This window comes from Symsagittifera roscoffensis, chromosome 1 (genome assembly GCF_963678635.1).
Source record: "Symsagittifera roscoffensis chromosome 1, txSymRosc1.1, whole genome shotgun sequence".
NCBI lineage: Eukaryota > Metazoa > Xenacoelomorpha > Acoela > Convolutidae > Symsagittifera > Symsagittifera roscoffensis.
In genome coordinates, this window is record NC_087062.1 from 82,844,170 (window position 1) to 82,867,414 (window position 23,245).

The 23,245-nt window shown below is 37.3% G+C and overlaps 1 protein-coding gene across 1 annotated transcript; it reads right to left on the reverse strand.

The window, feature by feature from the left end:
* Window positions 1-228: 228 nt before the first annotated feature.
* On the reverse strand, window positions 229-22,070 carry LOC134857110 (lipopolysaccharide-induced tumor necrosis factor-alpha factor homolog). The gene is made up of 3 exons (XM_063873477.1): window positions 21,744-22,070; window positions 20,274-20,414; window positions 229-596 (listed from the first exon to the last, which is right to left on the reverse strand). Exons 1-3 carry the CDS (start codon window positions 21,870-21,872, stop codon window positions 417-419), a joined length of 450 nt encoding a protein of 149 aa, XP_063729547.1. The 5' UTR covers window positions 21,873-22,070; the 3' UTR covers window positions 229-416.
* Window positions 22,071-23,245: the final 1,175 nt, after the last annotated feature.

Here is a 23,245-nt window from a genome sequence, read left to right on the forward strand (position 1 = left end):
ACGAGAGAAAAAGAAAAGCATTCAAAATTGCTCCTGAGGGCATTTTTTTCAATCGCTAAACCATACAGCAGATTCGGAAGTCAGTGCCTATTGTTAAGAAACATTAAGCTCATTAAGCGCTTTGTTGTACCAACTTTCAGAAAATGACAGACTATTCGTACTTTTTTCTGGATTCAAAATAAAACTTTTTTAGGAACAATCCCTGGCCATGGAAAAATATTTCGTTAAAACAATAACTTTTTTTCGAAATATATCCCAATTGGCGGAAATCTATAAGGTTTTGCATTTTTCTTTGAAGTCAGATCAAATTCATTTTATTCTATATATTCACAAATTTTCACCGAGTTTTCGAGCAGTCGGTTTAATTCTCGGAAGCTCTGACTTTTCGCCAGGTCTTTTTAAAACTAAATCTGCAGCTAGAATGCATCCTTTGATCCGAGGGTAGCGTTGCAGTTTGGGCAGGTGTGAACAGCCCTCTGACATTCGTCGACGCAGAATGGGATGAGACAACAGCCAAAACCCAGTCCGATGAACCAGAGTCCGAAACAGATGAGCCAGGTTTCTCCGCTCGCTTCGTGGTGCACACTCGTTGTGATCTAAAATACAAAATTTCCACAACATAAAAAAGCAGGTACTGTCACTTGATTAAGTCTAGAAAAAACCGAGCGCAACGCATGAACTGATTGATTTTTCAGTTTCACCACTAATTTTGCACTTAAAAATAATTATAACTCAATGAATGCATTAGTCGAGGGGTTTCATAAGTTTTTGAAAGTTTTTGAAAACAAATTCTTTTTTGAGCGTTTTTATAGCTTGTATCTTGAAATTATTACATGAATTGAAGGGGTGGAATTAGGGGGGTTGTGGGCGTATGCTCTCCTCAACCCCCCAACAACCCCCCCTCCACCCCTTCAGGGATTCGACCCCCTGCCAAAGATCAATGTCCAGAGCTAGCTATAAAGATTTTTTCAAACCGGCATAACTTAACAAAAAACGACCACAAGTGACAATGTTTGAAATTTGAGCTGAGGTTTTAAATGCATTTCAGGTGGTGCAAAAAACTCCATTCAAAAGTGGCTACGTAAAAAACAGAAAAGGTATAAATAATAAAGTAAAGTACACCGATCACAAATTATTCATCCTTTCTTCGAAAGTCGGAACAATAAATCCAGCCTTGAACGTATCTGAAAATATGATTAAAATTGTATCAAAAGACACGTTCATTGTTTTCTCCACGTTTTAGCCGAAAAGCTAAAGGTTGCAATCTTAAAAACACTTAGAATTCCAATGGTGCTTTAATGATGTTATTTTTTAACTGTGATTACAACGAAGAAAAAAAGTCGGCTGAAAACCTTGTCGTTCTTATGCTCTGCTGTGTTATTTACCTGGCACCAAAAATAATATACGCTATAGCTACATATAGGGTCCAAAAAATTATGGTAAACGGTAGTTTTTTCTCAGTTAACTTTTTAGAGATACCTTGTCAGCTGAAGCTTATTTATTAGTTTGGATGAACTATGACTTCATTACAAATATACCCTCGTGTAATTTCGAAACCGCATTTATGTCGTTATTGATAATTCTAATCAGGCGCGGATCTAGGAATTTCTCGAGAGGGCGGATTTTCAAAAAACTTTTGAAAGTTTTCTAGACCTTTTTTTTAGGTCGACCAAAATGATTTTCTGAGCTCTCCCATATCACAATAAAGACCCTAGGTTGATCAAATTTTCTGCGCCGCAGGCATTCAAAAATAAACAAGCCAAAAAAGGCGTTTTTATGCATTCTTTGGAAAAATTCGATAAATAATTGAGTTTTTTCGGCAGGTGCTCCCTCATAAAAATTAGTATATATTGGCGCCAAAGGCACCTTTAAAAAAAATTTACGGGTCAGTCATCCAAAAATGGATGTCTCAAAATAGTACAAAGGGGGGACCATTTGGGTAGGCACGGGGTCGAGTCCCCAAGAAAAAGCGTCCGCTCCCCCCTCTCCTAAATCCGCTACTAAGGGGTGGATTTAGAAGGGGCAGACGCTTCCCCCTCAGGGATTCTACCTTCTGCCGACCCAAAGGGGTCCCCCTTTGGTACTTTGTAAGAAATCCATTTTTGGTTGATCGACCGTAAAATTTTTCTTAAGGCGCCTTTGGCGCCAATATATACTAATTTTGAGGGTGAAACTAAATTTTTTTTGGTCAAAATTTTTAACAAAGTGCCTAAAAAAGTAGTATTGTATCGTGTCCCGATTCCTAAGGGGGGGGGGGCGTCCTAAGGGGGGGTCCTCACATAAAGCAAAATTGTATGAAAGGGGTCCTTATTTTTTTGGAGGACCCCTATCCTAGGATTTTGTAAATGAACGTAAGTTCCCACTCCTAAAGTAAAAGACCTCCTCCTTAGGATCTTGTTAAGCTGAGCTTAACAACCGGGACCCAATACAATAATTCCTTCTAATTCCTTTTAAAGCGGTCCCTTTTTCCGCGATAATTAAAGTTAATCGTCCTAATTCCTGAACTTTTCTTTTTTGTCCTAGTTTCATGTGGATATCATTTCCTGGCTTTCTTTCTTTTCGTCTAAGATTTGTCATGCTATTAAAGTTTGTTATTGAAAACAAGCCTAAGGATTTCACACATTTTTTTGAATTAACACTTGGTTTGCGTCTACTAGTTTATTTGCCTGAAGCTATTTATGTTAAAACAGTGATTGAGCTCAATACGAGTATTCAATTAGTTGTAAATTGGTAAAAACCAAAACATATACAAGTCGAAGTATAAAAAGGACGAACAGTAAAAATCATCTGAAAATATATGTTTCAGACTTTAATGTTTATTGTTTTGGTTTTTTTTGCGCTGTTTTTAGATGGTCGTTCTTCTGAAGCTTCAGATAAAATAAATGGGTTTTTTTTATAGGGGAACGTTCACGGACTCGGCTACTAGAAGCTTCTTCTTCTTGCAGCTCTGCTTCTGAGTAGGGCCGCTGTAAAAATCCCCTATCCAGAAGTGTAAAATCGCGAGAAGTGTTATCAGTTTCATTGTATGAGTTGGCCCACTCGGTGTCCATGAAAATGTCTTCTAGAAAAGCATTTTCTAGAGCGGCTTTATAGCCAAAGGGCACTGTCGAAATTCCGTCGAAAAGTAGAAAACGTTTTGAATCGAATGGTGATAATGCAAGTTTGTTTTGTTTCACTGTCATATTGGTGTGACCTTTCGAAACTATATTATAGTTGTACACTCTCATTGTTTTTCCAGTGAATAATGTATCCCTGAAGGTTTGGTGGACTAGTTCTCTCTGTGCACTCCGTTTAATTCCTTTGGCACTCAATTTTTGAGTGCCTTCTAAACAGAAGCAAAATTATTATTCTTTTCTACAACGCAGGGGATAGTTTCATTTCACTTCAGCAACTCATTTATACCGAACAAAATTTGATTCATTGTACCAAAAAAGAGCAGAAGACTCTAAACTATGATTAAAAAGGAGGAAAAAAGAGGGAATATGTTGTCAGATAAATCAACGTTTAGGCAACATTGTATAATGCTGTCTAAATCAGCTAAATGCCCATAGTTTAATGCAACAAATTAAGGGGTGTAGGTAGGTTGGTGGTGGTAATTTTGTTCTGTAAAAGGTAGGAATGGGGGTGGAAGGGTGGCTTAAATTTTATTTACCATTAAGGACGACCGAATATAGTTTCGGTTTTAGGGCGATGAATTCTCTGATCGGCTTCCCACCAGTCCCGTCTTTGAACTTCAGCACAACTTTCTTGTTGTTATCCTCGAACAGGAAATGGTCCTTATCGTAATTTGAAAAGTCGAAATCAGCTTTTATTTTCTCCAAGTCTCGGTAAACGTCATCAGTTTTTATAGCGTAAATAAAACTATCCGTGTCGGAGTAAAGGAGTTCCAAGTTTAGAATTGGTTTCATTTTTTGATAATGAAACTGAAACATGAAACGCTTGGCGAGATCTAGGATGGTCGCACCAACTATCATAGGTTTATCCCGTAATATTTTTGTTACTGAAAAGCTAATTGTGGCTAATTGATCGTCAATGATTTGAAAGCTTTTCATTGTGCTCAGAGCTGTTTTTTGTAAAAGTTCTCTCTCATTCCTTACAATCTCCAGCTTCTTCTTCCTAACTTAGACTCCATTGTCTTACCGAAAGCTGAATTAACAATTAGCTTGTAGAAGTTCTCCTGGAATTTATTTACCGCGGCTTTTCGTAGGCGGGTGTTGAGGTCGACATTGGGTGCCATCCAGTGACTTTGGCGGAACTGAAGAACTTTTCCGAGGTGAGTTATTTCCATTCCCAGCTCATGGTACAAATTTAGGGTAAGGTAGTGCAAAACATAACCTTCTTTAGGATGCAAGGTCTGTAGAAGCTTTGGCACTTTTGGCAGTGTGGTGATTCCCAATTTTCCCAACATGTCGACTTGCTCGTTGCTCATTGCACCGATGTCCACTACTTCGCGAGAGGGGTTAAGGGGGTAATCAGCAAAGAAGTCGTGAAGCTCTTCGGGTATGGTTAGATTGACTTCAACTATATAACCCCACTCTGAGGTTTCGCTGGTGAGCAGTATGTCTGCCAGACTTTTTTCAACTATTGAAAAATCGTTTAATGGCAAAGGGCAGTGTTTCATTATCCCCCCGTACAAATTGTTTGCATCAATATTGAGGATGTAGCTTGATGGTTCTGAGGGCGAAAAATTGGCGCGCATAGACCGACGACATGCCTCCTCGTATCATTCGCTGCACAAGGTCCAGATGTTCACGGTCCGTTAAGAGTTTCAGTTCGGGCTTACAAACTTTTAAAAAGGCGTCCCCGGAAAGGTTACTTGCCGTGAAGTAACAGGCGCAATCCACTCCGTATGTTTGATAGCAAACTTCCCGAAAAGCTTCGAAAACGGAAGCAAGCAATAGCACATCTGTAGTCAAGTACAAGTCGTGGTAATCACCAAGTGAGCCACACTTCAATTCGGTGAAAACTTTAAGGGCATGATTGTACTCGCTTCTTGAAACACTCACATCCCCTCCTGTTAGACTATTTTTCCACATTGCTCGTGGGGGAAGGTGAGTTTCTCAGAATTTTTCGAATGAGTTGAAGTATGAGTAGGGATAATGCCCTTTCTGTTTCAGTATACTGACTTTTTCAGGTGAACGGCCGAGTTTTTCAAAATAGTTCTCACGCAGAAAAAACTTTTTGCTGGGCAAATTATCGACAAGTTTTGCCAACGATGCTAGCATGAACCTATACGAATCGATGAACCTCAGATTTTCGTAGAGTTTTTTGAGTTTTCCATTTTTGTCCGTGTACCTTTTTATTTATACTGAGATTGTCAAGGATATATATTTTTTTTTCAGATGCGGGTATTACGGAAAAAGTGTTTTCCGAATCGCTTTTGCCAGCGCTTTGATTATAAAGTGTAAATCATAATTTGACAAATTATGAGCTACCACTGGAATGTAATTTGTTGTTTTTCTATTAACGTTACACTCATTGTGTGCCCAACCCAGGAACTTGTTGGTGTAATGGCAATGATCAAGTACCACTTGATCATTGTCGGAAAAATCATTCTCGCATATCCAACAAATTGTAGCATCTTCCCGTTTCTGGTCTGTTATACCAGTGAAAGTGTAATATTTCCTTTTTTCTACGTAAATTTGTCTCGCTAACGATTCAAGGGAGCTAATTAGCTCTTCCATCACATTCGGTCCTCTTTTAAGCTCAAATTTTAACAGGTCTTTTTTTCTCAAATTCGATTACTGCTAACGCGTAGCCGCACGGTTGATGGATTACAATTGTTTGCGTGCTAGATTTTCGCGGATCAGGTTGCGGTCCGTATACTGGTAAGAGCAGTGACTCCAAATCAAAGTAGATTACTCTGGGTACGTACCAACGAGCTGTTAAGTTTTTGAACTTGTGGTCATCTTTTCCCGGCTTGGGCATTGTTATGACGACATCTTCGTCTTGGTAGCACAGTTCTTGATGTCTTCTCAGAGTTTCAAATGAAGCGCACGTGTGGAAACATTTGCGACAAACCTCAGATTGAAATCGGTGCACTTTGTGCCGCACGTACTTGACCAGTTTCTGGAGATCACTTATCAACACATAGTGATATTTTGATCCATCTGTCAGCAGCAACAAGTCCACAATCAGGCTAGTAGTGAATCTGCTCGATACTCTTATGGGCAACAATTCGCCATCGTTGTACCTCAACAGAAAAATAATTTATATACCTAGGTTTGTAATGAAATAAAAAGGGTGTTTGAATAGGTGAAGAACATTAATGAAGGAATTTTAAAATTTTTAGAAGGTAATTAGAATTTGCTTACCGGAAGACGTTGATTTGATAATTGTTCAACTTTTCAAATCTGTCCATATCCATCAGACCCATTGGCATTTCGTATTCCCCATTGATTTTCACAATTCCTTCTTTGTCGAGATTGTAGGTTGAGACTTTCTTTTTCTCGAGCCACCGTCTAGATGTGGGGTAGAGGGCCGGCTCATTCACATTGTGATATGCGGCAACAAAGCAGTAGAGAAAGCATCGGTCATCATCTTTAGTGTTGATATTTGTGAGCAGAGTAGATGCTGCGCTGAGTGCATCAGGTAGCTCGAGGTAGGATCCTGCTCTTATTGGTGAGAAGGCCGCGAAACTGATTTGCAATTTTTCAATTCTGTCAATAATCCATCCGCTACCATGAGAAGAGAACAAATTGACTTGGTTGACCATATGTTCAATCAGTTCCAAGAATTGATCCCCAGCTATTCCCTCGAAGTACACTGTCAATGTCTTAATGTTCAGAAACAGCATGGTCCTTTCGAAGTTTCCACTGTCCCCGTCTTGCACAGTGGGAATTTTTGATCATTCCCACTTCTACGTGGAATTGCACCTTGTCCGAACCCTCTTTGACCCTTTCCAGTATGAGAGCATCTATTTCCTCCTTGTTTTGCATCATGACTTGAAGCAAATCCATTTCTTTTTCACCAACTTTGAGATCGTATCGACGCAATTTGCCTCTAAACGCGCTTTCCGTTGGGGCAGCGGAAGACGTCGTCTCAATGCCGTCCCAAACTGGCAATGCGTGCTTCTTCAGCAAGTGTTGTCCATAGCTTTCCGCGGCGAGAAAAATTGTATGGAAGTCATGTCATGTACCAGCTCGACGTGCTCTCGGGATTCCGACAAACTCTCGAATGATTCGAGACACTCATCGCAAACAGTTTGAGGAGGAGGGGGAGGAAGGATCTTGTGAACTTTTTGCTCATGTCTTCTCAAATTTCTTTTAGAGCTCAGTATTTTTCCGCACTGCTGGCAAGGAACAGGTGTCGCGATAGAAGTAGAGTTGGGCATTGTTTGTTGAAGTTACTTAAGTAATTCAGGAAAATTTCAAGAAGTAAAACTGGTTATGAAGAAGCAAAAGCGAGAAATGACTAGAACCAAAAAATCTTTGCGGGTAAGGGCAAGTAGAAGCCATTAACGAGAGTTATACTTCGCCGTCTTGACAATAAGTACTTTCCTTTCCAAAAACAGGGTTTCTTCTAGCTTTAAGCTCTTTATAACTCATCACTCTGCTCAAGTGCAAGATTTTTGTATACTAAAAACTGATTCATTTACAGCCTCAAACTTTTGCTGTTAATTTTAAGGGTTAGCGATAAATTTTTTTTTAAAGTTTTGGCATTTTTTAGGGGACTGAATTAGACTTTCAGTTAACATTTCAGCACTAAATTACAAAATTTAAAGCTTAGAATGATTTAGATAAAGCCTAAAACTTTTGTACCTTGATAGTTACCGATGCATGATAAGCATAGATTGTCATTTGAATGTGTAAAAGATATCGGAATCAAAGTTTCCTTCATGTCATCCAGTGTCCCGTGAAACATTTCATATCATGTACTTCGAAATATTAAGGCATGGCCGTTTGGTTTAAGGGGCAATAGCTAACCCGACGTTGCTCGTCGCTACGCTCCTAGGGAACGCCTCCCGTTATGTAATTTCAAGTGAAAAAAAAATTTTTTTTGAAAATAAAAGAAAAGTTTTTTATGTCGTGAAAAAAGGAAAAGTAATATTTAAAAAAGTGTCTTTTAAATCTATCAACAAAAAAACAGTAAGTTTTATGGAATCTCGAGCACAGTTCTACTGGTCGTGTTTGAAACTTACAAAGCATAATTTTCTAACTTCTTTTTTCCTTCATTTTTAGCTTGAATTATTCGTTCTCGTTTTAAATTCAAGTGAATGTGGTTTGAAATTTTTAGGAGCTATCTGATACGTAATTAGGACAAGCGTAGAAATTAAAAAAACATATATAGCCTAATCAATAAGAGTAGACGCTTAAAAAGTTGTGATTTTTTGAGAAAATTTGATTTTTGTGAAAATATTGAAAAAAAAAATGGGAAAAAATTTGTTTCTCTCCAAATCCATTGAAACTACCCTCAATCAATTTGCCATGAATTTCTGAGCAGGGTTAAGGGTCATGTTCATTTCATGTGCAGATTTATGGCTTAAAACACTCTCTGTTACTTTGCGTAAGGTCTGGCTAAACCCACCGGGCACAAAGTATGATGAGAGAGAGAGAGAACAGAGAGTGTTTGATAAAAAAAGCCAAATAAGTATGGTTCGACTACCAACAAGAAAATATTGGACCCTTCCATATTTATCTTCCTTTTGAAAAGAAAGCAATATCCCGAAAAGGATATTCCAAGTGGGGTTCACTACAGAGCAAGTGTATTTATCTCTCTCTCTCTCTCTCTCTCTCTCATTCTTTCTCAAACAACAATTTTAGCGAAAAATTATTCTCGATTTGTGATTTTTTTCTAGTTTTTCAAATTTTTTCTAACATTTTGCTGAAAACTTTATGGGGCAAACTTTAATTGATCTATTAGGCAGAATAAAAACTGAGACAAAAAATATACACACAATAATGTTAAAACAGCTTAAAACTCAAATCAAACAAAAATGAAATTTTAAAACCTTGGAATAATATTTGAAACAGAGGAAAGTTTTTTGTTTAAGTTATTGGAAACCTCGAAACTGTAGTTTTCTCTTTTTTGGCGCATAACAAGCTGCATTTGGAGGGGTGCCTTGAATGAGATCTGGGGTCACTAGATCAATTGTCTCCGCACTAGATGAAACCCGAGCATCCGAATAGGAAGTTGATTGTTCTGGAGTTGAAACTGCTCCCCTAACAAACGACTCGGGAGACATTGCTGTCGGAATATCCCAGTACGCTTCGCGCTCTGTATAATCACGAATACATCCCTCCTGATTTTCATACAACGGCATTGACTCGCAGTCATACGCGAAGAGAGTTTTTCTTGGAGACTGCTCGATGTGAGGTTGGGTCGTTTATCTCCGTCTTTTCTAATGCCGGATAGCTCTCGTGATTAGTGCAACTCTCGTACATTCGTTTTCGATTCTGTCTAAGTAGATCGATGTGATCAAGGAGGTAGTTCGGTAGCATGATATGACTTTTTGTAGTCCATTCCTCGTTTTGATTCTCGTCGTTTTTTCGGGGAGCTAAGTCATGGAACGGACTTGCTGTAGACGGAGAGACTCTCTCTTTCTGTTGATGGATGACTGCAATCGAGACTCTCGTGTATGTTTGGTAGATAATTGTTCTTTCTCGATCAGACGCTGAGATTATTTGTAAAGGACTATTCATGGCTTGAAGAGGTTTAAAGTTTTGTTAAAATGAAATGACTGAACTACCGAAATGAAATTGAGAGAATGAAAAGTATGAAAAGTTTATTAATGAGAATGAGATCAGGAAAGGGGTGGCATAGTTCAATTAGGTCAAAGCTAATAACTTTTTGGGCGAGGCTATCAAAATTTATTCATTCTTTTAAGCATGACGCCTGAGGTCATGTTAGGAATGAATGTGAAAACCCGATTTTTTAGATTTATGTGTTAGCTTTATTATAGTGGCTACGGGCAAAAGCACTCAAAATCAAGTTTTCATGATAGTTTGCAATACATTCTTGTTTATGCTGTTAGAAATTCATTACCATGATTCATAACAGTCATTAAAATAACCGTCACAATAAATAACACTAGAAGATTTTCAGAGTATAGCCGGGGGAAAAAGTAACTAAATACCCATATAAAAAGAGGTTTATCGTTAAAGAAATTATATCCTTGGTGATTAAGTTTTATCAATATGGCTTAGAGCTCTTGTAAACGTTATCACCTAAATTTTTTTTTTGGGAGCGCATGATCTGTCTCGTATACTGTGATCAGTCATTCTTCAACGTTACACACTAAAAACCAGTTGGTTGTTATTCATTTATAATGTACGCTTCTCTTGAAACGGATGTTGACTATTTCGATGATTTTAGGGATATATCTTCGAATGATAAACGTTTAGTTAGAGTCGGTGCAAAAACATTCGCACAGACCGGTACTTACATAACTATCAAATTGTACAAAAAAGACGAAGAGGGAACTTTCAAGTATCGACAAGGAATACCTTTGTCAACTGGTGAATTCGAGTCCTTGGCGGACAGTTATACAAAAATCAAAAGGTTGACGAAAGCAAAAAAACTGCGACGTGACTGAAAAACTTAGAAAAAAGCGAAACAAATCTAAAAAATCTTCATGCTCTGAAAAGGAATGCGAAAGTGAAAACGATGATAACTGTCGGGTTGTGTAACATTATCAACTCGTTATTGTATTGAAACTTCAAAGCAATGGTTGAAGCAATGTATGAGCAATCCCCTGATTATTTCAAACAGTTCCGTAAAAACTACAAATTTTTCATCCTGAATCATGAACCCAAAATTTTCAGGCTTCGCTATAAAAGCAAATTTTGCGGTATCCTTTATTCGAATAAATTAGATTTTTGCAATCATTCGAGTGACAACGAAAAACATTATCACGTGCTGGTCGAATTCACAAAAGAGTCTACCGATTTACTTAACAAGATGACTTCAAGAGCCTTCGTTGTTCCTTGTCTTCTCTCTACATTCAAATTTTTAATGTTGGAATGCTCCAACTATAAATTGTCTGGCCCTCTGATGGAAAAACTGAAAATAGCTGTGAATTATAACTCCATTAACAACTTAGATGTTAGTGGTGTTCCAGTCCGCAGACGATTGCCTCAAGTTTGCTTGGGCTCGCAGACTAAATCTGTTCAAACTCAAACTGACCTGATTACTAACGTAACAATTGAACGCTTTACTAATATTTTGAATGGTGAAAACGCTGCTGAGAATAATTGACATAATTTTGAGTGGGTATGGTTGTATGGAAATTGATTCAAACACTTTGTTTGTGAAATTTATCATGGAGAAAAAATTCAAGTTTTAAATATTGGTTTTCTTTCGCTCTTGTATATCAAAAAAAATGTTACTACACATGCGGGAGGCGTTCCCGAGGAGCTTAGCGACGAGCAACGCCGGGTTAGCTATTGCCCGCTAAATCAAATGGCCATGCGTTAATATTTCGAAGGACTTGATATGAAACTTTTCGCTGTTCCCATAAACTTGCAGAAAAAAAACTTTGTTAATAATTAGAATGAAGTGAAAAAAAAACGAATTAGTAAATTTTACAAAAACATCAATAAATTAATTTAGAATAACATATGTTCATTATCAACATGGCAAATCTTATCAAATCATGATCATTAAGTTTGAAACCTATTGGAAATTAGTTTTTAATTATAACATGAGCAACATAAATACAATAAAGTCCGCATAACACTGAATCAGCTGATTGTATTGGTTTTTCATCAGTAGTTGATTTCCCTCGTGAACTGTACGTCGCATATTCTTGTACACCAGGGGATAATCACATAATGGTTTACCTAGAGGATCTGCGAAGAAAATCTGTCCTCTAGCTTGAGCAAAAAGCAACCAGTGGGTTCCAGGTTGATCCCATGGTGAGGCATTCATAATCATGAACGTATTATCGTTTTTCAGTACTGAGGAGCATGGCTAATCTGCCGGAAAAAGACCTCTAAAGCGATATTTCAAATGTTTACAACGGTTAATAATTTCTACCAGTTGAAGATTATCCATGTCTATCTTAGGTCATAAGACTGTTTTTGGTAATTTTTCTATCTGAACGCACATAAACTCGACGTTATTACCGAGACCTGCGTCAAACTTGAGTTCGACCGAAATAGTGCAATTGGTCAATTCAGGATGAATAAAATTGTTTGAAGCCTCCTAAGTAGACGTGAGACCAAAAGCCATAATATAATGATTATCATAATTAGCGAGACTGATTCCATGACTAGTGTTCAAAACAAAATCAAGAGCCTCAAGCGTATTGTAATAAATTCTTTTATTGTCTGATGTTGAGATGGGAGTTCCGGCAATGGGTAGACCGTTTCTGTACACAATGATCTCATTCAACCCAAATTTCTGGTAATGAAAAGGGTTTGTTCTATTACTACCCAAATATGCTTCGTTTATGCTCATTGCTACTATCATTGTTCGAACAGGTTCTTTTGCAAAAACATCCTCTTGTCGCCAGCTTTGTACTCCTGCAGTTGCGAGAAACGTTTTTGGTACTACTTCGATGTAATTGTAAACTGCCGGGTTCTTCAACAAAATTGTTAGGAGAACGTCTAAGAGACAATCTAATTGGCACACCGCTAAGTAGATGCTTGTCACACGACAAAAAGTCGCAAGCAATTTTAGCAAATAGCTTTAGCTCACTCGAGGCCGCAACGAGACCTTTACGCTCCGTAACATCATCAGCTCTCGTTCCAGCACCGTCAATGGCTGATAGATTTTCTTCATAATAATACCCTTGACAAGCTAACCATGTTTTCTTGGCATCATTACTGTATGAAAACTCGGTCTCAATAAGGCTTTTATGGGCAAAATTAGCATTGGTAGTTAATATTTTCTCACCATTCAGAGACAGTGTACACTCAGAAAATAATGAAGATAAAGGATTGTTAACAAAATACGGCGTATCTCTGTTTGCCGCCTCTGTAGCATGCGTTCGAAGCACGTTTCCATTGCTTCGAACAATTCGTGCTACTATTTCCAAACGAGTACGTTGAAGATCGATGAAATTATTTCTGTCGCCGAGTACTTTAAACTCGAGCATAGGACCATTAGGAGAGTAGGAAGGTCCAATTTTTTGCGTGAATGTATTTTCATAAGTGACAAGTAAAGGCGGTTTTTCAAATAAGTCCAAGGAGCTGTGAGTTGCTTCACTCGGGATTAAATTAGAAATCTTTTTTAACCCTTGTAAAGAAATCGGAGCGACTTCTCTGTGCAGTTCGTTTTCTGGGAATGACGCGTCTCGTTTTTCGTTTAAACGCCGTCGTTCTTTTCGGATGATTTTTCCGAGATCTACTTCCTCCTCCTATTTGCTTTTTGATTGTTTTTCTAACGGTGCTTTTGAGTGCCTGCTTAGGACTTTTTCTTTTTGTTGCAACTTCTATCAGTTCTGGAGCTGCCTGAAGAAGTAGTTCTTTTCCGATTTTTTTTAGCCGCGGGTATCACAAAGTTTCGAGCCACTGGAAGTGCAACTCTTCCTATTCCCAAGGCTAATGCACCGAAGCCACTGCCTCGTTGTCTATAATGCCCCGAGAAATGTGGTAGGTTTGCTTGGTTGTGGTAATATGAATCCATTTTGATCAATCGCTAAACTTTTGATATTTCAAAGTCAGAACAATTTTTCCCCCTCCAGCGAAAGGAACAAGTCCTCCAGTTTCTGTGCGCAAGTTCACAGAAATATTAGAAATATTATTGACCAAAAGTTTTTTAAAATCCAAATTACTAAACACTTTACGATGATTCGGTTCAATTGTACATACGTAACCGTTTTTCAATCGACGATTTGTATCATTGACTCGTAAAAGGGACGCTTTTGTGTCTCCGACTGTTTGATAATGAATTATATCCAGATAAATAAGCATAAGCTGAGTACCAGCGCATACATCAACGGGATAGTCAGCAGTAAGATCTTGGGTAGAGAATGTGCTATGTTTCGTGCTTCCTTGTTTGTAACCGATATGATAACCAGTTCCATCTCTGACGCCTTTGAATCCAAGTAGACTAGGAATATGCGGGCTTGAAAAAGTTATACCTTCCCAATAATGCAGCCATAAGGAAAGATGTTTGGTTATTGGATCTATTACGTAATCCAATTTCTCTAATTCTGTCTTTCGACGAATCTCGTCCAGTATTTGATCAATGCTCGTATATTCTCCTTTTGTTATTTTTGCTGTTTCTCCAAGGTAAGGTCTGGAGATCTTGCCTTTCTCAACTTTCTTGCTTGCTTTAACCCGATCTTTTTTGTAGTACATAATTTTGTTGTCAGTTACGTTGTTTATTTGAGTAGGGAAGGTAATTTCTGTAACTGCTACTCTCCACTCACCTTGCAAATTTATTTCTTCACTCAGGAGATTTTTGAAGTTGGCCAGAGTGTTATCTTTAAAAACTTTCATTGATGCAGATGAAACTAGGGTAATTGTGAAGGAAGGGGGACATTATATGTGAAAAGGCTGTTGGAAGTGCCCTCAGTCATGATTGTCCTTCTCCAGAACGCGAATTAGTTCAGACTCCCTCAACTTTCCCTCAATCGGTTCTCTGTTAGAATCAATCAAATTGTATGTTGGGGGATTTCGTGTTGGTATGTCAAAAACTTCAAACACTTCATCGGTGAACGACTTTTTGTAACCCTTGCAAAAAGGTATGTCTACTTTGGCAAGTCTAACATAATCACCAACATAAAGCTTTGGACGTCGAACTAATTTCAATGATTGTTCTGCTCTTAATGAAATCAGGCGAGGAATATCTTTTTTAGTTACTTTATTTGGTGCAAGATTTGTGACACGATTTGTTCTCGAATTAATTGCATTGACAAAATCTTGCAATTTGTCAATGTATGAGTAAGTCCATTTATCCTCCAAGTACTTATAAATAAAATTTTTCAAGGAATGGATATTTCTCTCAGCGAATGCAGACTTTTTTGCGCTCTCTGTGCTATATGTGTTTATGCCTTTCTTTTTACATAATGCTTCAAAGGACCCTTTAAACTCTGTGCCCTTGTCCACACATACTTTTTTCGGTTGTTTTGTCGTTATCATTAGTTTGAACGCTTCTGCTGTGGTAGTAGCATACTTTGATTTCAAGGGTTGCACTCTGAGATAGCGGGACATGCAATCAACTGCAACAAGCAGATACTTAACATCATGGTTGTACTGGGCAAGTTTATCAACAAAGGCCAGATCTAATGACCAGATTTCGTCGATATTGTAAACTATGACCTTGAGTCGCGGCGTCTTTCGGATCACAGTTCGATATTTCGTGTAAGCAGGTTCAGTCTGAAGGAATTGTTTAATTTTCTTTCGCGACAAATTGGTTGCTTTTATCAAGTTGTTCACACTACCAAATAATGCGGGACCTTTGTCACTGTATTTAGCTTTCAACAATTTTTCTTCAATCTTGGTAATTTTCCTATTGTTTTGTTTGCGCCTTCGTCTTTTCTGACGTTGGAGAATCTGAATCGTTATGGGGCGTTCCGTATGAGTCAGAGCCTTCTTCTGACTCTTTTTCACGTTTTTGGTTTTGGGTTTTTCCATTACCGCTGAGACTTTTTCGTTTGTGTTTTTTACTTCTCTTAAGGTTTGCACTACTTTTTTCCCGCCAAGTGGGCGACGTTGAGCGGGTCCTTGAGAGTCCGGGTTCTCATTTCTCTTGAGCGTTAAAAGACGCTGACTGAACCGCGTGTTTGGCATTACCAGGTTTTCGTTCAAATTGAGAGCAGTTAAAATGTTAATGAACGCCGGATTGTGTAATTTTTTCGTTGGTTGTTGTATGTCGTATAATATATTGTAGCTTTAAGTCCTGTTGGTACTTTATCTACTTATATCATCCCATTGTCACGGTTTATGGTTACTCTTTCTGAATTTTCTATGATTTCAAGTACGGTTTTTGCTCTAACAAATTTTTTGTCTTCTAAAACTTGTAACTGTCCTAAAATGTATTCGGTCAGTCTATCGTGTTTCTCTTCTAGTATTTCGTCTTTATCACGTTCCACCGGTACTTCTTCTTCGTCCGTTAACAGTTTAAGCTGTTCTTGTTGGCGCTCAACATTTTCCGTAAATGTTTCCTTCGTTGCAGTAGTCTCACTAGTTCGAGGAGGTAATTGGGGTCTAAGCCGGTTAAGATAGGATAGTTGAGCATTTTTATGTTTAATATTATTATCATGAAGAACACGTGCAGCATGTGGCTGCTCTTTAACATATAAGTGTTTCGGAATTAGAATGAATTCTTCAGCAGTCATCATTAAGTTATGAGGTACTTTTAACAAAAATAAAGTATTTGTCGAACTAAATGGAAGCCTTCTTTACTCAAAATAACCGCACGTTTTTTGACAACACTGGTTTTTGGAGTGATTAAGTATTTGTATTCTGTCTCGAATCGTTCGATGTTTGCGATTTTAACGGGTACGTTTCCATTGACTACATTGAGCAAACATTCAAAAATAAGTGTTATGATCTCACGATTTGAAGTTTTTCTAATTAATCGTCTTAGCTGGTCAGGTTTCAGTTGTACCATTCGCCGCAGAATAGATAAGTTTTTCTTTTTTGGTTGTGATTGGAGTAGTTTCTGCTTCAGATAAGGGTAAATAAAAAACTGTTGGCCCAGGTCGTCTGATATTTGAACAATATCTCAAACAATCTGATGTACGGGGGTCCAAGTCGATTAGAAGATGTCCAAAAGAGTCTCTGGTAGCTAATTCGTAACAGCTTCTCAAAAACTTTGATACATTCAATTGTCTTCCTAAAAGATCTAGTTGCTGAACGTCACGAGGCGATTTGAACAGAATGATGTGTGAAGTGTTCAAATCAATCGTACGCGACCATCGACTTTGTTGAAACAAGTTATGCTTAACATATATTACACTATCCCTCTATGTCTAACCGCTGTCGCTAACCTAACAAGTTCCTTGTCATTATAGATGTCTTCACATGAATCATCGAAAACTAGAAGAACATTTTCTAATTTTCTCACAGATTCGAATCCGTCGAATTTCATGAACTTCACATTCACTTCGCGAGAAAACGCTTTTTCTGAGAATGCACGTTGCATCTCTTTGTAAAGATATAGAACGGTTCCAAATTTAGGGTAAAAAGTATTTCCCATCAAAAGTTTCAAAATTAACTCAGTTTTCCCGGATCCTGAAGGTCCCACTATCGCCATGAAAATTCTTGTCGAAGTATCAATCACTTTATTCATATCCTTGGGTTTGGTAGTACGTAACAAAACAAGCCTGATAAAATCATGAACCAAACTGACGTTTCTTCGCAACTTAATTTAGTGAAAGAAAGTTTGATAATGCAGAAAGTTAGTAAAATTTGAATAACTACCATTTGCGCAACAAAAACTACTTCAGACCTTGGCAAAGTTACATTGTTACAAAACTTCCATGTTTTTTTTCACTGTTTGTCTCGTTATAAACAAACTCTGTTACTATTGTTGCGTCAGGTTCATCTACTGCTGTTGTTGCTTCTGACATTTGAGAAACTATTTTTTTCTACAGACTGTGTTAGACTTTTTCTCTCTGTGAATGAAACTTGTAAAAAATTAAATTAGTTTTGAGAGCAGTCCAAAATTTCATAATGTGTGAAATCTTTATCATTTATGTCATGCATTTCTAGAACAAACTATGCTGGGATATTTGCAGTTTTTTCGTAGTACATTATTTTCTTCACAGTATCCTCTTTCATAATCGTCTTAATCTCATCTGGCAATTCACTGCTGTTTAGATCCATCTGAACTCCTGGCTGACGTTTGGGTACTAAGACTAGTTCGGGAAGATATACTCCTCGCTTGCTGGCTAACATTTCTGATAAACTTGAATCTCTGGAAGTATACAAATTGATCAATAACTGGAAAAAACCTCTTCAACGTAGACAACTCTTCTTCGGAAATTACTATTTGCTCCTTCCTCTGAACAATTTGGCCACTGCAATCAATACGCTCTCTTCTTGTTAATGAAATTTTAATATCACCCTCTGGAGTCATCCACGCACAAAGCATTGAATTTGGTGATAGGTATGTCTCCACTTTCGCTGATCTCTCGCTATTGTTCATTTTTCAACCAATCATAAAAAACCTTGTTTTTTTCTTCAGGGCACAATGATTCCTGGAGTTGTAGTGTGGAATATGTTTATTGCAACTTGGATAATTTTTAAAATATAAGTTTTCAACCCGAGGACAGCCCAAATTATCTAGGTTTTCAATCTTTCGGTCCAAGTACTTGGCCAAAAATTCTGTCTTTTCTTTTCCTTTAGCGTAAAAAACAGCACCGGGATTTCTCAACACAAACCTCTGAAGTATTTGATTCAAGTTTATTTAAAGGTAATCACCGTTTTCCCAATGGAGACCGTGTAAATAATTTGTTAACCAGTTGTAAGCTTTTTGTTCAAGCTTTGGTAGTATATTGAAATTCACTAGAGGTAAAAAAAAATGAGTCGATCGCTGTAGTCTGAAGTTGTTATTTCTAATTCTTTAACCACAAAGGCGTTTTTCTTGTCACGAAAGCCTTCCATGTCAAGCACAACTGATCTCTCGCCTAGCATTCTAGTAAATGATTAACTTCTGGTTTTTTCAGCTTAATGAAAAGGCAGAACGCTATTCCACTCAAATGTCCCAATAAGCTGTTGTTACAGTTCCAGGGCAACATGTAACAGTACGTGAGACCCGGTTGATAAAATTCGTGTATAAATCCGGCCGCATCGTGCAAAATAGCGTGCAATTGTAAATTTTTGGAATTTTTCAAGTATTTGTCCAAGGAAGAGTTATCAATACCAATCAAGCCACCATAAGGTCTCAACTTAATTAAAATGTCGTAGTTAAGGTTATCAGAACTAACAAGAAACAGAGAACATGCAGCTAGAAAATAGTTGCGTCGGTTAGAATTATCAGGATAAGTTTGTTTCAAAGACGTATAAATTTCGTGAAATATTTTCAAATCAGTAGGAGTTACTCTGCTTTTTTGCAATTTCATTATTTATTTTTTCCAACACCTCTCCAACCAGCTGAATTTTAAGCCAGTGGAAATAAAAGTGACCTTGCAAATACCATTTAGACTCATTAAGATAACGGTGGTAAATAATTAAATAAACCACCGGAAGTTTTTTGTATTTTGATAGCTTGTTGAAACATAGACGGATTTTTCTCTCCAAGTCTTTATCAACCCATAATGAGTTAAAGTCAAACGAATAGTCGAATACGTTTTCATAATCAGCAATATTCAAATCGCTCACAGTACCATACTTTTGTTTTGTAGAAATGCACCAAGAGATTTGTTGAAGCTCACTCAAATAAAATTGTTCTTTGAAAATTAACTCGTATTCTTTCTTTGAAATTTCCTTTGCCCTTTCGAGGAAAACGACGTAGCGTTCATTACAAAATTTGAAAAATGAGTTTCTTTCTCTGGTTGAAAACACTCTTAATTGTAAATGTTCATTATCAATATCTTCAGTACACCAAGTTCCCTCTTATTTCATTTTTCTTATTTCAAAATTTGACAAATTTATCATTTGGTATATTTTGCCCAGAAACGGCCGCCGCCTTTGGAGAGTAATTTCAATTTACTGCCTTCTCACCATAAAATTTAGGTCAAGTTAAGGATTTAGCTTACTGCAGCCAACAGTTAAGCTACGCTGCCAAAATGGCCGGCGAATTTTTATTATATACCATAAAAGTCAATTACCCGTTCACTAACAAATTTCAACTAGGTCGAAAGTTCATTTGCCCGAAACAAATATAACAATTAATTTGTTTCATATAATTAACCAGGACGAATAATTAGGACCCCAAAATTTGGAATTAGAAAGAATTTTGTATCGTGTCCCTTGTTGTTAAGCCAAACTTAGCAAGATCTTAAGTAGGGGGTCTTCTGCTTTTTGGGTGGAAAATTTCTTTCGTTTACGAAATTCTAGGATGAGGGTCCTCCAAAAAATTAAGGACCCCTTTCCTAGGATTTTGCTTTACGTGAGGACCCCCCCTTAAAAGGACCCCCCCCCCCCCTTAGGATCCGGGACACGATACAATACTACTTAAAAACGCTTTTTGTGGACTGTTTTTTTCAAAATTTTGCCTGCGGCGCAGAAAATTTCGCCAAAACAGACTAAAAGAGCTAAAAAAAAAGGTCGACAAAATTTTCGAAAATTTTTTGAAAATACGCCGCCCCCTCGAGAAAATCCTAGATCCGCCCCTGCCGCTACTGGTTCTAATGGTTAATTATTTAAGTCTATCTCGGGTCCATGTCAGCGAATTTTGAAACTTTTCAGGATTATATAGTTAACTTTTTAGTTTACCTGACTGTGACAATGATTGCAATATGTCATTGTAGATTGTCGCCCCAAATTCTCCACAGGAACCACGATAGGTTGCGACTGTACTGTGACATTGACGTTCTGAGGACCCACAAAGGGAGGGGGAGGAGCTGCATATCCACCCTATAAACAAGCTACGCACCAGTGATAACCTGCTCGGCTCTCGTATCAAAGCATACAATCGTTCAATCACACTAACCTTTTATTGGTGACGCGACAACTCGCCATAAAAGACAACTCGTAAAAAACAACTCGCAAAATTTGAGAACGCGACAATTTCACTAAGGTTAAAAAAAAATTTAATTTAAAACTTTCGGCTTAAGAGTAACCGGCTCTAAGTTTTGTATGAAATCTTACCCTTTGTTGTCATGTTCGCAACACGTTGGCGCGACTGCAGCAGTGAGTATTTTGCGAGTTGTCTTTTTACGAGTTGTCCTAAATCGCGAGCTACTTTCCCGCAGTGAGGTTCCACAGATAATGATCGAATATAATCAATTTTAGTGGTCAAAATTGATTATAATTACACTATGAGACCACGCAATCGATTATATTCGAAAAAAAATAAAGAGAAAAAAATTGAACTTTTTTTCTCCACCTACCCACCCACCCTCGCCCGTTCCCACTTAAAATCTCGCCTGGACCTCCTCACAATAACCCCCCCCCCACACCCCTCCTCCCACACCTGCTTGGCAAGCCCCTGAAGTTTTGCAATACAATTTTTTGCTGTAGCCAAATGTGAAACACAATTTAGCGATTGGAACATATAAGTTTTGAATATTCGATTCCAGTTTTGGAAAATCTAGGCTCTCACTCAAAAAATCTATTATAATTCATTATAATCTATTATAACCAATGAAATCCATTGTAATCCATTATACTTCAAAATAATGGATAATATTAACTTATATTTCTATTGTTTTATAATCGCTCTGTAATCCATTATAATCAATTATTTTAGAAGTTTATGGAAACAGACCATCAATATTAATTATAATTGATTATTATACATGGAACCTCATTGCGGGTTTTGTTGCGAGTTAGCGTTTTACAACTTTATTCATAAAAGGTCGTTCTTACTTATATTTATATTCTACACAAAAACTTATATGTTATTGCGAGATGTGCATGGCAAAATTTTGAAAAAGGCTTTTTTAGGCATTTTTTGAAAAAAATTTTACCAAAAAATTACATTTTTTTTTGGCGCGCGCTCCCCATTCAAAATTAGTTTATAGTGGCACCGAAGGCGCCTTTAGAAAATTTTTCGGGTCCGTCAGCCAAAAAGGTTACGCCTTTTTTCTAAATGGCACAAAGGTTAACCCCCCTCCCCCCCCCCCTTAAATCCGCCCCTGCTTTGATATCAATCAAATAATTTTTTATGATGTAAATTCTTTAGTTTTCACATATAGTTCACTTTTACGCACTAACTAAACAGTTTTTATATAATTAGTTTACCTTAGTTTCATATCCGTAACCTGCTGGTGGCGAATCTGCAGCGTAAGGAGGAGGGGCTGATGCCCCCTGGTCGTACTGAAAACCTCCGTAGCCAGGAGCGGAAGGGGGTTGATTTGGATAATCGCTCATTTTTCACCGAAATCAAAAACGTTTATATTTAGTCAACGAGTTTTGCAAGAATAAGTTACTTCAATTGAATTACCAAGGCGTTTAATTTAAGCAAGAACAAACTAATTAAATTTTATATATTGTGGACTTTCGCTGATGACTAGTATTTGAGTGTGGTTCAGTATTTAGTGAGTTTTAGCTACGCACATTTTAAGTAAGTTAGTAAGTTGATGGCGTGTATGGTACCACTACAATTTATTTGGCATTTAAATGCTAGTCCAGCAAACTTAGAAAGTGGTTATTTTCAAACCAATTGTTCGCACCAATTTAATTTAAATAAACGCCAAATCAATATTATCCTAATTTTTTAAGCAGCATGCGGACAAAGTTGTCTCGTTTAACCATTTTAGCTGTTGTTTTTGTTCCGACTTTCGATACAAAAGTAGCGGAATATTTGAGCTCGGGGTGGCTTTTTTTTCAGACAAATTTCGACTTTTTAACTAGCCATTTTTGACGAAATTTTTTAAAAATCATTCGAAAGCGATTGTTGTCCTGAGCCTAAACTTGAAAAGATGTTTCACCTGAGACCATTTTTCATAACGTTATGGGGGTTTAAAAATTGCCATTTTGGCCAATTTGGGACAATTAACGCTCGAGATATTCCGCGCTATTAACGCGTAAGCGGAGATTTAATCCGTCTTATAAATCGTTACAAATTGGTTGAAAGAAGCTTATTTGCCATTATTGATTTGTTACAAGGATTGAAATCTATCCTTTTGTACTTAAAATGGCGTGTGGGGGGATGTTTTTCATAAAAAAAATTTCAAATTTTAGAAAAAAAATTTTCATTTCATTTTATTACATTTAATTTTTTTTTATTACTGCTCGATAAACCTCAAAAGGCAGTCACCCTGATACGAGCAGTTTTGTTATTTTTGTTCACGGATAGTCAAAACTGACCGGTTTTCACAAGGAAACAGTACAGTGCAAATCTAGAAACTTGCCAAGGGGGAGGCGATGATTTTCCAACAAAATTTGAGTAATTTTTTTGGATTTGTTTTTTATTTTATTTTTCAAAAAAGTTAAGGTATTAATGACTATCTAAGAAAGCCATGTTGATACAAAACTTATGCTTTTGTTATATTTAGTATCATTAGATGAGTCAACAGACTTGTTAAAAGACAATTTAACAGTAATAATCATCAAAACTGTACCAATAAATTGAAGGAAACATCATGAAAAAAGATGCACAATATTTTTGGGCCTCAATGTAAAAAGTCAAGCAAGCGAGACGTTTTTGTATACATTTTTCCTTGTCACGTCAAAAACCCTGCTGAAATAATTAATATGTGAGCAGTATCAATTCGCTGCGGACAAGTATCATAAATTTTTAA